The sequence below is a fragment of the Podarcis erhardii genome, assembly GCF_964252035.2.
Source record: "Podarcis erhardii genome assembly, chromosome: 2".
Lineage (NCBI taxonomy): Eukaryota > Metazoa > Chordata > Lepidosauria > Squamata > Lacertidae > Podarcis > Podarcis erhardii.
This window is the reverse complement of record NC_138498.1, coordinates 115,562,779-115,576,628: the sequence shown is the minus strand read 5'-3', so window position 1 is coordinate 115,576,628 and position 13,850 is coordinate 115,562,779. Positions and strand designations below refer to the sequence as shown.

General features: G+C 45.6%; 1 protein-coding gene across 5 annotated transcripts in view; it reads right to left on the bottom strand.

Annotated features, from left to right (window-relative positions):
* Nucleotides 1-13,850, bottom strand: part of AGPAT1 (1-acylglycerol-3-phosphate O-acyltransferase 1) — a 48,913-nt gene that overhangs the window by 13,729 nt on the left and 21,334 nt on the right. The window contains exon 1 of one of the 5 annotated variants that reach the window (XM_081853876.1): nucleotides 6,106-6,144. The exons of the other annotated variants lie outside the window; for them this stretch is intronic. Within the exon in view, the coding sequence (XP_081710002.1) occupies nucleotides 6,106-6,121 (16 nt within the window). The 5' untranslated portion in view covers nucleotides 6,122-6,144. Of the gene's footprint in view, nucleotides 1-6,105; nucleotides 6,145-13,850 lie in introns of those variants that run through there. 5 annotated transcript variants of the gene reach the window in all.

The window sequence follows — 13,850 nt, the reverse complement described above, 5'->3', positions numbered from 1 at the left end:
ACTTCCAGACTAGATTGCTGCAGAGCACCCTACATGGGGCTGCCCTTGAAGACAGCTCAAAAACTCCAAGGGGTCCAAAATGCAGCGCCCAGATTACTAGCTGCGGTTCCGTTTGCCTCTCGCACAACATCCATTTTAAAACAGTGGCACTGGTTGGGAGAGCAAGACGTGGAAGAGGATTGGAAGAAATTTAAGGAATATCTGCAAAAACATTGTAAATTATATGAATGTTAAGAAGGATGAGAGATTTGAAAATAACAGGGCCCATAAAGTTAGTTGATAAGACTATGAGAATGAGTGAACCTTATGAGAAAAATAAATTTTGAATAAATATTGTGTTAAAATTAGGTTTTAAGACCTAGATAAAAATATTCAAAGTTAGGGACAAAACATTGGAAATGTGTATAATAAGAATTGAAATAAGGTGATAAGTTGCTGGCTAAAATTTTATAAATGTGGAACGCAAGAGCGGGAGATGTGAGGAAGTCCAAAGGATGTAGAAAAGATGGGTACTACAAGATGTTAAACTTTATGTTTGTTTGTTTTTCTGTCTATTATCTGTTTATTCTGTCTTTTCTCTATTGTATTAACAAAACTTTTAATAATTTTTTTAAAAAAAAAAAAAATAAATAAAACAGTGGCACTGGTTGTTTCTGTTGGAAAAATGCCCAGGAAGGCCACCACCTTCCCAAGACACTGGGGCGTCTCTCCGGTGGTAACCCTCTGGCTGTAAATCTTCCTCAGTCAAGAGAGACCGGTGATAAGTGACCCTCCTGAGAGGAGCACACTCGTCTTCTGGCATCTCATTGCAGAAGAAAGAGACAATCGTAGCTTTAAAATTACTTTATTCAACGGTCTATATAGAGAGACTCCATCAGCATGTCTGCTCTCTCTCAGCAGCAGTACAGAACAACATCTCACACAGAAGTGGAAGTACCGTATTTTTTGCTCTATAAGATAATAATAATAATAATAATAATAATAATAATAATAATAATAATTTATTATTTGTACCCCGCCCATCTGGCTGGGTTTCCCCAGCCACTCTGGGCGGCTTCCAACAGAGATGAAAAATACACTCAAATGTCACATATTAAAAACTTCCCTGAACAGGGCTGCCTTCAGATGTCTTCTGAATGTCAGGTAGTTGTCCATCGCCTTGACATCCGATGGGAGGGCATTCCACAGGGCGGGCGCCACCACCGAGAAGACCCTCTGCCTGGTTCCCTGCAACTTGGCCTCTCGCAGTGAGGGAACCGCCAGAAGGCCCTTGGAGCCGGACCTCAGTGTCCGGGCAGAACGATGGGGGAGGAGACGCTCCTTCAGATATACTGGACCGAGGCCATTTAGGGCTTTAAAGGTCAGCACCAACACTTTGAATTGTGCTCGGAAACGTACTGGGAGCCAATGTAGGTCTTTCAAGACCGGTGTTATATGGTCTCGGCGGCCGCTCCCAGTCACCAGTCTAGCTGCCGCATTCTGGATTAGTTGTAGTTTCCAGGTCACCTTCAAAGGTAGCCCCACGTAGAGCGCATTGCAGTAGTCCAAGCGGGAGATAACCAGAGCATGTACCACTCTGGCGAGACAGTCTGCAGGCAGATAGGGTCTCAGCCTACGTACCAGATGGAGCTGGTAAACAGCTGCCCTGGATACAGATTTGACCTGTGCCTCCATGGACAGCTGTGAGTCCAAAATGACTCCCAGGCTGCGCACCTGGTCCTTCAGGGGCACAGTTACCCCATTCAGGACCAGGGAATCCTCCACACCTGCCCGCCTCCTGTCCCCCAAAAACAGTACTACTGTCTTGTCAGGATTCAACCTCAATCTGTTAGCCGCCATCCATCCTCCAACCGATTCCAGACACTCACACAGGACCTTTACCGCCTTCACTGGTTCTGATTTAAAAGAGAGGTAGAGCTGGGTATCATCTGCATACTGATGGACACCCAGCCCAAACCTCCTGATGATCCCTCCCAGCGGCTGCATGTAGATGTTGAAAAGCATGGGGGAGAGGACAGAACCCTGAGGCACCCCACAAGTGAGAGCCCAGGGGTCTGAACACTCATCCCCCCCCACCACTTTCTGAACACAGCCCAGGAGGAAGGAGCGGAACCACTGTATGACAGTGCCCCCAGCTCCCAGCCCCTTTAAGATGGTCCAGAAGGATGTCATGGTCGATGGTATCAAACGCCGCTGAGAGATCCAGCAGAACTAGGAAACAGCTCTCACCTTTGTCCCTAGCCCGCCGGAGGTCATCAACCAGTGCGACCAAGGCAGTTTCAGTCCCATGATGAGGCCTGAATCCTGACTGGAAGGGATCCAAATGGTCCGCTTCTTCCAGGCGTGCCTGGAGTTGTTCAGCAACCACTCGCTCAATCACCTTGCCCAAGAATGGAAGGTTTGAGACTGGGCGATAATTGGCCATCGTGGCCGCACCTAAAGATGGTTTTTTAAGAAGCGGTTTAATAACCACCTCTTTCAGCGGGTCTGGGAAGGCTCCCTCACGGAAGGAAGCATTCACCACCCCACGAAGCCCATCGCCCAGTCCTTCCTGGCTAGCTTTTATAAGCCAGGATGGGCAAGGGTCCAGGAGACAGGTGGTTGGCTTCACTCGTCCAAGCAGCCTGTCCACATCCTCAATAGACCTGGTTAACTCCACATTCCAGTGGGCCACCAGGGAATCGGCTGAAAGGCCATCAACATGGGATAAAGCATCCCCTACCACTCTCTGGAAACCATTTGGATCCATTAAGTGGCGGGGGCGGACCATCCAAATCGGTCCCACCTCCCTGCAGAGGGGATGGGTCGCAGAGAAGTCCAGTTGCACCAGGAAGTGGTCTGACCATGGCACTTCTTTCGTTTCACTTTTACTTAGTGTCAGATCACCAACATCCGTAGAGGTAAACACCAGGTCCAAGGCATGTCCGCGGCTATGGGTTGGGCCAGACTTATTCAGGGACAGCCCCATGGAGGCCATGCTTTCCACGAAGTCCCGAGCGGCCCCTTGTAAGGTCGTGTCGGCATGGATGTTAAAATCCCCTAGGACGACCAAGCTAGGTGTCTCCAGGAGAACATCCGCCACGACCTGAAGCAGCTCGGGCAGGGAATCCTTGGTGCAGCGGGGAGGTCGGTACACCAAAAGGAATCCTGTACTGCCCCTATTGCCCAACTTCCAGAACATGCACTCAGAAAACTGGGTCTTCCCAATAGGACGCCTGGTGCAAACTAATGACTTCCTAAAAATCACTGCAACCCCCCCTCCCCGCCCACATGACCTGGGTTGCTGTGCGTAAGAGAAACCTGGTGGACAAGCAGCGGCAAGGACAGGCCCATCTGCTTCATCCAACCAAGTCTCTGTTACACATGCCAGGTCAAGTCCTCCATCCATGGTCAAGTCATGGATGGCAGTGGTCTTATGAATCATTGACCTGGCATTGCACAGCAACACTTTCAGGTCATGTGGGTATCCCTTGCTGATTCTAGTATTCATCCGGTCAGGGCCAGACCCGGAGGCAGGGATAGTCCTCAGACAACGACTAAACCTGCCTCCTCTGTAATGACATGGTCTGGTCTTAGCGTAACTCCTCCTCCTACCCGTGATCACTGAGATCAGTTGTCCCAGTGCATTCCCCCCTGTGAAACATATCCCAGCCATTTTGTGGGCTGGGGCCCATTCCCCGGCAGCCCTGACCCCTCCCCTTAAAAACAAAATAACCCCTTTAAAGAACAACAACAACAACAAAAACCACAAATAAAACAATACAAACAAAAAACAATAAAAATTACAAAAATTACAAAAACATAAAATCAAACAAATTCCCAGGCCCAATAAACATCCACCCCCCCACCCCCCACCCCACATACAAAAAATTCAAAATAAAAATTTTAAAACATTTTAAAAGCTCTCCTAAAAAGTAAGGGGAAATGTGTGTGCATCTTACGGAGCGAATGCAGGCTGTGCAGCTATCCCAGAAGCCAGAATAGCAAGAGGGATCGCTGCTTTCGCTGTGCAGCGATCCCTCTTGCTGTTCTGGCTTCTGAGATTCAGAATATTTTTTTCTTGTTTTCCTCCTCCAAAAACTAGGTGCGTCTTATGGTCTTGTGCGTCTTATAGAGCGAAAAACACGGTAACTTCTCTCGCAGTACCCAACTTCCTGTCTCACGCTCTCAGACACTCACATGATATAAACAACCATAGTTCTACTTGCTGAGCAGCTGGTGAGATAAAAAATCCTAACAGTTTCCGGGCCCAATTCAAGGCGCTAACATGTTAAGCAAACCCTCTTGGTTGTTTCACTACCCTCAAAGGCTTGAAGGGTAGGGGTGGCCCAGGAGAGGCCCTGTTTTGTGGCAGCCCCTAAGTTGTGGGGCCACCTCCCCACAGAGGGGCACATTGCAACTTCCAGATGTACCTTGGTAATACAGCTATCAGCGAATGTTATAGACACACTGCTAATCTTGGATTTCAACACAGGTCTACTTTTGGGGGGGGGTAATTTCATCAGTTTTAAATTGTTGCAGCCTATTTTTGCCATTGCTTAATAATTCGTTTCCATGAACAAGTTATGTCTGAAGGCAGAGAGCCTTCTCGGTAGTGGCACCCACCCTGTGAAATGCCCTCCCATCAGACGTCAAGGAAATAAACAACTATCTGACTTTTAGAAGACATCTGAAGGCAGCCCCTGTATCAGGAAGTTTTTTATGTTTGACGTTTTATTGTGCTTTTAATTTTCTGTTTGGAGATGCCCAGAGTGGCTGAGGAAACCCAGACAGATAGGCGGGGTATAAATAATAAATGATGATGATGATGATGATGATGATGATGAAAAAGATCTCAAGGCTATTTAATATTGTCATGATCATTATTATTTATTAAATTTGTATACTGCCCTTCATCTCTCAATCTCAGGGTGGTTCACACCATAAAAATAGAAGATAAAAACATAAAATGCATAATAAAAACAAGAACAAACCAAACCAATAACCGCCCCCCTTGCCCCTCCACAGTTTTTCCCTTATTCATTGGGGGGGGGGGAGTATAGGGATCCAAAAGGAGCTAAACAATATCAAAACACAAACCAAACCAAAGTAATAATTAAACACAAACACAACTAAAAAGATTTCAAATCAAATTGGTGATGGGGGGGAAAGAGTATAATACAATTCGATTCATGCAAAATGCGTACATATTAGGTCGGTTTCCTCAAAACCAAACATTTCCCTAAATAAGTGGCTAAACAAGAACACTGTCACAAGACCCTATAAGCGGACGCACTGAGATTAGTATAGTGATGGCACAGGGTATACAGTTAAGCTTTAGTATTTTATTTCATAGAATCATATAGCTGGAGGGGACCACCAAGGGTCATCTAGTCCAACCCCCTGCAATGTAGGAATCTTTTGGGGCCCAGATACATGATTAAGAGTCTCAGGTTCAAATAAATAAATAATCAAACAAACAAACAAACAAACAAACAAACAAACAAACGATTTATTTATTTATGCATTTATTTATTTATACCCTGCCCACCCTGGCCAGAGCTGGGTTCAGGGTGGCTAACACCAGTAAAATTCCACTAAAAACATAATGGGGGGAACCCAATTTAAAATAAAGTGGTACCTCGGGTTAAGAACTTAATTCGTTCCGGAGGTCCGTTCTTAACCTGAAACTGTTCTTAACCTCAAGCACCACTTTAGCTAATGGGGCCTCCCGCTGCCATCGCGCCGCCGGAGCAAGATTTCTGTTCGCATCCTGAAGCAAAGTTCTTAACCCGAGGTACTATTTCTGGGTTAGCGGAGTCTGCAACCTGAAGCGTTTGTAACCTGAAGCGTATGTGACCCGTGACACCATTGTACAGGTTAAAATGCAATTTAAAATGCAACCTCATTTTAAAAGTAGCCCATAGATCAAAACCATAAGGGGAGGGCAACATAAGGGTCAGACTGAGTCCAAAGGCCAGGCGGAACAGCTCTGTCTTGCAGGCCCTGCGGAAAGATGTCAAGTCCCCCAGGGCCCTGGTCTCTTGTGACAGAGCATTCCACCAAGTGGGGGCCAGTACTGAAAAGGCCCTTTCCTCCAAGGAGCTTAAGTTCATCCTCACATACCTGAATGGCACCACATGGCTTAAGAAAAACGCCTCTTCCCCACCTGAAGGAACTGCAACTCCCCACTCCGACTCAGGCAAGTGAGGAAATGAATACCTGTATATCTTGGACTGGGGATCCGGTCTGGTCAAAGAGAATGAAATTTCTGACCAACAGGAAGAAGAGGAGGAGGAGGAGGAGGAGGAGGAGGAGGAGGAGACGCTGCCTCTGGCTTTTAGATTCCAGGCAGGCAGGACCAGGCAATAATAATAATAATAATAATAATAGGCTTTCCCTGGAGACTTCGCTTCTGGCAGAAGCTCAGGTCTCGGCATTATCCTGAGAGGAACAAAGGCTTCATCAGAGAGGCCAGGAAGAGAACGCAGAGTTCAGTGTCATTTGTCTTGGGTAACCAAGCTGGAAACTTGCCCCAGCAAGATCCCAGCATGCCAAAGGCATGCCAAAGGCAAAGTGGGAATGGGGAGAGGAAGAGATAAGAAGGGGGGGGGGGAATACACACATTGGGGTGGAATGTAGGAAACAGATTCCTGCTTCATGCCAGAGATAGTGAGATTTCCAACTTATCCACTCCAGCCCAGAGGCGGCATTTGAAGCTGTAGCTTCCAGCACAGAGCTGCTGCTGAAAGAGTTGGCAGAACTTTATGGCAGAAATGTGGAAATATGTGGTTGGTTAACCAAGGGCTAAAAAAATAATAATAATAAGGCAGCGGCGAGAATGAGCATTAAGGACACCGTAATTTCTCTTTTAAAACGAAGATCTAGCACCGCACAAAACAATTTGAAATCATAATAATAAGTTTTATAATAATAATAATAATAATAATAAAGTTTTGAAAATGGCCAACGAAAACTTGTCAGAAACCGCTCTTCCATCACCAACATGAAGATGCCAGTGAGATTTGGCGAGCATAAACCTAGTCACCTGCCTACGAGAAAGGTCCTGCAAAGTTCTCAAGGGAACCCACCTGCACAAAGATCATAGAATAACAGACTTGGGAGGGACCTTCAAGGGTCATCTAGTCCAACCGCCTTCAACACAGGAATCCTGCCCACAGCTCTCCCTGTGCAGCCTTTCGGTCGAAGAAGAAGAAGAAGAAGAAGAAGAAGAAGAAGAAGAAGAGGAGTTTGGATTTGATATCCCACCTTTCGCTCCCTTTAAGGAGTTTCAAAGCGGCTAACATTCTCCTTTCCCTTCGTGCCCCACAACAAACACTCTGTGAGGTGAGTGAGGTTGAGAGACTTCAGAGAAATGTGACTAGCCCAAAGTCACCTAGCAGCTGCATGTGGAGGAGCAGGGAATCGAACCCGGTTCACCACATTACGAGTCCACCGCTCTTAACCACTACACCCCACTGGCCCAGATACACTGACCCACCCAATACTTGTGGGCAATTGCAAAGCACACACTGGAGGCATTATGCGGCAGGTAACATAGGATCACCTGTGCACAAGGTATCACAGCTCAGCGCAGCTTAAAAGTTTACAAAGCAGTACTGGAATGCTGCCAGGATTCCAAGTACGAGCACTGACGCAACAGAAGAACTGGGCAGAAAGGTTGATAGGGGTGGAAAGGGTCAGAAATCTGGGCACATACCACTGTGTAATGTTGTTGTTCGGAATCCCGACACACACACAAATCTATCCTGTCGGCAGTACGGCATCTGAACAACATGATACAGAGACGACCAAATGTTGCCTCGGAATGAGTTTCCAGAACAGTGCAGAGATGTAGTTGTGGACATGCCTCTAGATCATGGGTAGGCAAACTAAGGACCGGGGGCCGGATCCAGTCCAATCACCTTCTAAATCCAACCCGCGGATGATCCAGGAACCAGCATGTTTTTACATGAGTAGAATGGGTGCTTTTATTTAAAATGCATCTCTGGGTTATTTGTGGGGCATAGGAATTTGTTCATCCCCTCCCACATATGTAGTCCGGCCCCCCACGGCTGAAAAAGTTTGCTGACCCCTGCTCTAGATCTCCTGTCTGGTCATTCATACAGTTTTCATCCCTGTCAGACTACCCAAGTAAGTGTGCTAAGATTTTGATTGCAATACAGGGGTTGCCCAATCTGCCCTAGTCTTCGAGGCCAGCATCGCCTAAATCTCCACTTCTACTTAAGTTATATGGCTCTGGTCAGGGTCTATTTGATTTAAAGCAAATCGATTTAAATCACAATTTAAATCGCTAGTCAGTAAGGCTGGATTTAAATGTGTTTTGTTTGTTTTTTACCGAAAGACTTCATTCTTGCTGGTATAATCTAAATATTTACAACCACATGAAGGTTTTATTTTTGGAATAATAAATTTTCAGAGTCATTTTTATAGTTATATAAAAAATTACTGATTTGGTTATACTATTAGAAATGCATAGTCCAATAATGATGAAATTATTGTGAGGTTTAATGTTAACTGTTTATATTTGGACAACTTTTCTGCTGTACTTTATTGGAAGGAGAAAAATAATCATTTCCTTAATAACAATTTAAACAATTTATTTAACTAAAACAATAACATTATAGCATATGTATCCATGTTTGTTAACTGATGTGATTAAACAATAACAAAAAACAAAAAACCTTAGACTGCTTTTTAGCACACATGAAAAACTTAAAACAAATCCTTATTTCCTGATGAACAGCCTTTGGACCATAACGTAACTTAAATAGAAGACTATCTTTAGAAAGATTTTTCCTCCAAAAGCATTTTATTTTAAAAATCTGATTTAAATTTTTAAAAATCTGATTTAAATTTTAAAAATTTGAATAATTTTTTTATTAAAGGGGGGCCGCTAGGGGCGCCTTGGAAGATGGCCAACAATACCATCTCTCTGGCTCACACGAGGTAATTAAGAGGGTAATGATGGGAGTAAATTAGCCTCCCGAATTTTCCCAGGGGATGGGAAGATGCTGCCTCATTCGCGGTTGCCAATAAATCACCCCCAAATTTGAAAGAAGGAGGGGGTGGGGGCACTGGACGGAAAGCCCTCAAGTGAGTTTCTGGATCTCCCGGACACTACTTCTAAGTGCGATCCTAGTTGCATTGCTTAAGATAAAATAATTGGAGAAGAGTAAATGCACATGTTTCGAGCGAAGGAAAGGGTGTACTGATTGCTAATTAAATTGACCACTAAGAAGCTGAGTGACGGGTTGGAATGAACAGAAGACTACATCAAAGAATCACAGCTATGTCGGTATGTTGAAACGGATCGGAAAGGGGGGGGACTTTTCTCTTTTTCAACATGATTTACCTAACAACCCCTCCCCTAGAAGAACCGCCACATGATTAATAGCAAGTGAGACGGGAAAATAAACTGTGTGGAAACAAAATTATTAACTAAAGGCTTTGTTTTGCGGAAGATCTGGAAAGGAAACGAAAGGCTTTTGGGTGACGCAGTTCTAACTGGGAACCACCATTATGAGACAGACTTTGTTGCGAGATTTACAGTCAAAGGGGGAGGGAGCCGCTGTTCTGTTATCATATTTGAATTCTACGTCTGATTTGGCAAGAACTCCCCTGGAAAGGCTGATTTATGGAGCAACTGGTCTGGGAAAGTTAATGAGCAGACGCTTAGACTGTATTTCATCAGAACTGTTGAAATGGCGCCTGCCGCTCGAATAGGACTTTTGGACTAGAGTGAAAATCCACACAGGACTATAATAATGTTTGCTTCAACTCGCTTGTGGAAGAAACTCAGAGGTTATTAAGAAGAAAAATGATAACAACAAGAAGACTGGAAGACGGGACTTGTGAACATCAAAGCAGCAGAAATATGAGAGGATTGGACCCTTCTGAGCTCAAAGCATGGGTACCCCCAACAAAAATCTAAAAAAATTGGCAAAATGTTTGGATTTTATGATATGTATTGGCATAATTCAGATTAATTAATGAGACATGATTGGATTGTTAAATGGAAATTTAATAAAAAAATTTTTTTTAAAAAAATTGATTTTTGTCCACCCTGGCTCTGGAAGTGCAAAGCACACAATATAAAAGATGTGAAGTCACTGCTGAGGACCTTTGATGTACCGTGTGGCAGACAGGAAGGGGCAACAAAAAGGGGTGGGGGGGAGCCACTGAAGGAAACAAGAAGAGAATAAAATGTTTTACCTACAGAGACAACCAGAGTGGGGACGCACAAACCTCAGTCAGGCCAAACCTAACCTACACCCTCTTGGAAAATGGCAACAGAGACACACTGAGCCCATGTCTAGGGGACAGCAGCAAACGCATGTGCCTTTGATTCAGTCTCACATATCTTCTGAGGAACAAAGGGCAGGCGCTTTTGTCTCTGGCAAACATATTCCAGCGTGAACAACTGCCAGGCGGCATGGATAAATCAGTTGTGAAACAGCAGTGTGCAGCTCTGTGCCAGTACTACTGGGGGCAGAATTGCAAAAGAGCAATTCAACAGTGGAACAGACTCCGTTGGGAGGGTTTAAAGCAGAAATTGGATCGCCATCTACCATGGGCAAGAGGGGGTTGGACTAGATGACCCCGAGGTTCCCTTTCTCCATTGGACTGGTCATGTTGTGCGGATGCCTGGTTATCCTCTTCCGAAGCAACAACTCTATTCCAAACTTAAAAATGGAAAGTGTAATGCTGGTGGTCAACAAAAGAGGTTTAAAGACTGTCTCAAGGCAAATCTAAAAAAAAGTAGTATAAACACCAACAACTGGGAAACACTGGCCTGCAAGCGCTGCAGTTGGAGAACAGCCTTTACCAAAGGTGTCATGGGCTTTGAAGACAAGCGAACTCAGGACGCAAGGGAGAAACGTGCTAAGAGGAAGGCACGCTTGGCAAATCCACACCGTGATCAACTCCCGCCCGGAAACCAATGTCCCCACTGTGGAAGGATGTGTGGGTCCAGAATTGGCCTCCACAGTCACTTACAGACCCGTTGTTAAAACTGTGTTTATGGAAGACAATCTTACTCAGCTACAAGGGATCGCCAAAGAAGAACTATGAAAACAGCAAATGCTCAGAAGCAGGTTGTCCAGAGAAGCAAAGGGCAGAGAACAAGGCATCTACCAGGACCAAAACAGGAAGAACACGAGATGTTACTGGTGGAGACCACACAGGAGAACCACAGCTGGTGGCCTGGGACCCAGGGCGGCTGGGACACGACCATCACACCCACTGCTTGCACGTGGCCCTTGAAAGTTTGCCTAGGAAGGAATACGGCCCTCGGGTGAAAAAGGTTCTCCGCACCGGAAATTTTCTGTTTCCTCGCACACCAAGGGCAGAATCCAGTTCTGGAAGTGGAGTGGGAAAGAAGGAAAGGACTGGAATAAGGAAACATTTAAGGCTGCAGTCCTAGACACCAGCCTGATGTTTTGACTGACCTGATGTCCTCCGCACAGAGTGCAAAAAAAAAAAAAAAAAAAAAAAAAGGTTTAGGGACAGACAAGGACCCTTGGAGTTCTTAGAGAGAAGAAGAAGGAGGAGGAGGAGGAGGAGGAGGAGGAGGAGGAGAGGAGTTTGGATTTGATATCCCGTTTTATCACTACCCGAAGGAGTCTCAAAGCGGCTAACATTCTCCTTTCCCTTCCTCCCCCACAACAAACACTCTGTGAGGTGAGTGAGACTTCAAAGAAGTGTGACTGGCCCAAGGTCACCCAGCAGCTGCATGTGGAGGAGCGGGGAAGCGAACCCGGTTCACCAGATTACGAGTCTACCGCTCTTAACCACTACAAGTGGCCCAAGAAGAAGAAGAAGAAGAACTGGGATCCTGGGCTTCGCGTCTTCCATTTTCCAAACACATTTCTTTCCTTTTTTCCCCTTTCTTTTTTAAAGGATTAAGATTGGTAAAGAGGCAGAGACACTTGCCAGAAATGAGATACTGTGGGAGGGTGTTAATTGATTTCTGCTCTTATGATCATGTTAATGAGGAACACACACAAAGGCGGAGCAGCTCGTTCCTCCACCAAACTTGCCCAATTCAATTCCAATCGCCTTTCCATGCAAGTCCCAGCTCAGGATTTATGGCTTTGAAAGAAGAGAGTTGGGAACCAAATCTTCTGCACTTAAGTTACGTTCACAACTGCCACTGAGGGCTCCAGAGAGGGTAGAGGCCTGAGATCTTGGGAACAGAGCAAACCATCGCAAAAAGCAGCCTTCCCCCAGCGTGAAGTCACGGGCTGGGTGGACGCAGAGGAATGATGGGAAGAACCAGCTGAGGAACCACCAGGGGGCGGGAAAACACAGAGCCCGGGGAGAGGTGGTGGGACAACGATGAGCGGTCAGAGGGAGAAGACTGGGAGGTGGGGGTGTCTGAAGCTGAGGACGTAACAGGGCATAGTGAGGTGGGGTGGCGGCAGAAAGAAGTCCAGAATCAGAAGCAGGAGAGGAGGTCAAGAGGCAGAGGTGAGTCTCTCCATCCTGCTGCGACAAGCTCTCCTCCCATCTGGTTTCTCAGGACCGAGAGAGGCATGAAAAGAGCAGAGGAGATGTTGGCTGCATGTAGGTACAGTCTCCGATTGCTTGGGGAAAACCCTGGAGAGGAGGCAACTTTTAGACGGCTGTGGGGAGACCTTCAGCCTCAGCAACTGATTCATGGGGCCAGACCTACTGAGAATGAGCTACTATGCTCATTAGGCCTTGTAGGAATGAAAATCACGGGAGACGAGTAGTAGGTGTCATGTGAGAGGCGTCTGCCGGGGGAAGCCCCGGGAACTCTCTTTTATTGATTATTACAAACATTGCCACAGGTGTGCTTATGGCTGATTGGTTGATACAAACACAAAGAAACTTAATGCTGATTGGTTAACATACATACAAGGCGGGAATTACATGTAAGAGGTGGGAATTACATGTGAACATTAATCACCGATAGATTAAAGGCTGAGAAACGAGGTTGAAACCAGACAGGCATGAAACCTCCTAATTAAATTATAACTAAAGATTGATATAGCATGACTAAAACAATTACTAATGATTGATCATAACATGAAAGAATATAATAATCGAATTCCATAGATGTGGTCAGCTATGCATTGAGAACAGGTCATCATGAACTTAAGATGAACTGAGCGATGAGGGAATGTCTTGGTGTTTGGAACAGGTTCGTACAGTGTGTGCAGAAGCAGAGAAAAGATTATAAGCGAGACTTCCCAGAATGCCAGAGAAAAGAAGCAATACTTCCCATAGCAAGACTTCCCATAAGGCCACAGTTATGTGCAGGAACAGAATTTCCCTTCAAGGCCTGACAGTTCATTAGTCTGGGAAGACTACCTTTTTTCTAATAATAATAATAATAATAATAATAAAGAGCTAACTCCAGTGTTGACGGTGTGTCTCGGCCTTAGACACCTGGTGACCTCCTGATGCTTTGAACCACATCTTCTGCCAACCCAGCTGTAGTTCAAAAACATCTGGAGAGTACCCAGCTGGGGGGAACCAAGGTAGACAAATCTGACCACGAATTTTTTTATTTGTGGGCTGCTTCTTGATAAACAAACTAAGATTTCTCAAGGAGCTTTCGGATAAGCAAGGATTCAAAAGGGGCGTCTGTAAGAAAGGCGGAAAGAGGGCAGTCTGGGATTCCCTAGCTGTGATTCCTGAATTCCAGGGGGTGGACTCGATGACTCTTGGGGACCCTTCCACCTCTATCACTTACGGGAAGAGTAGAACACGGGACACATTAATGGGCCGACTCCAAGAAAGCCATTACATGAGTGGAAAAACTTCCTCTCGTGCAAAAGGAAAGATCCCTTCCTTTTCCTCACCTCACCAATCTGGAGATT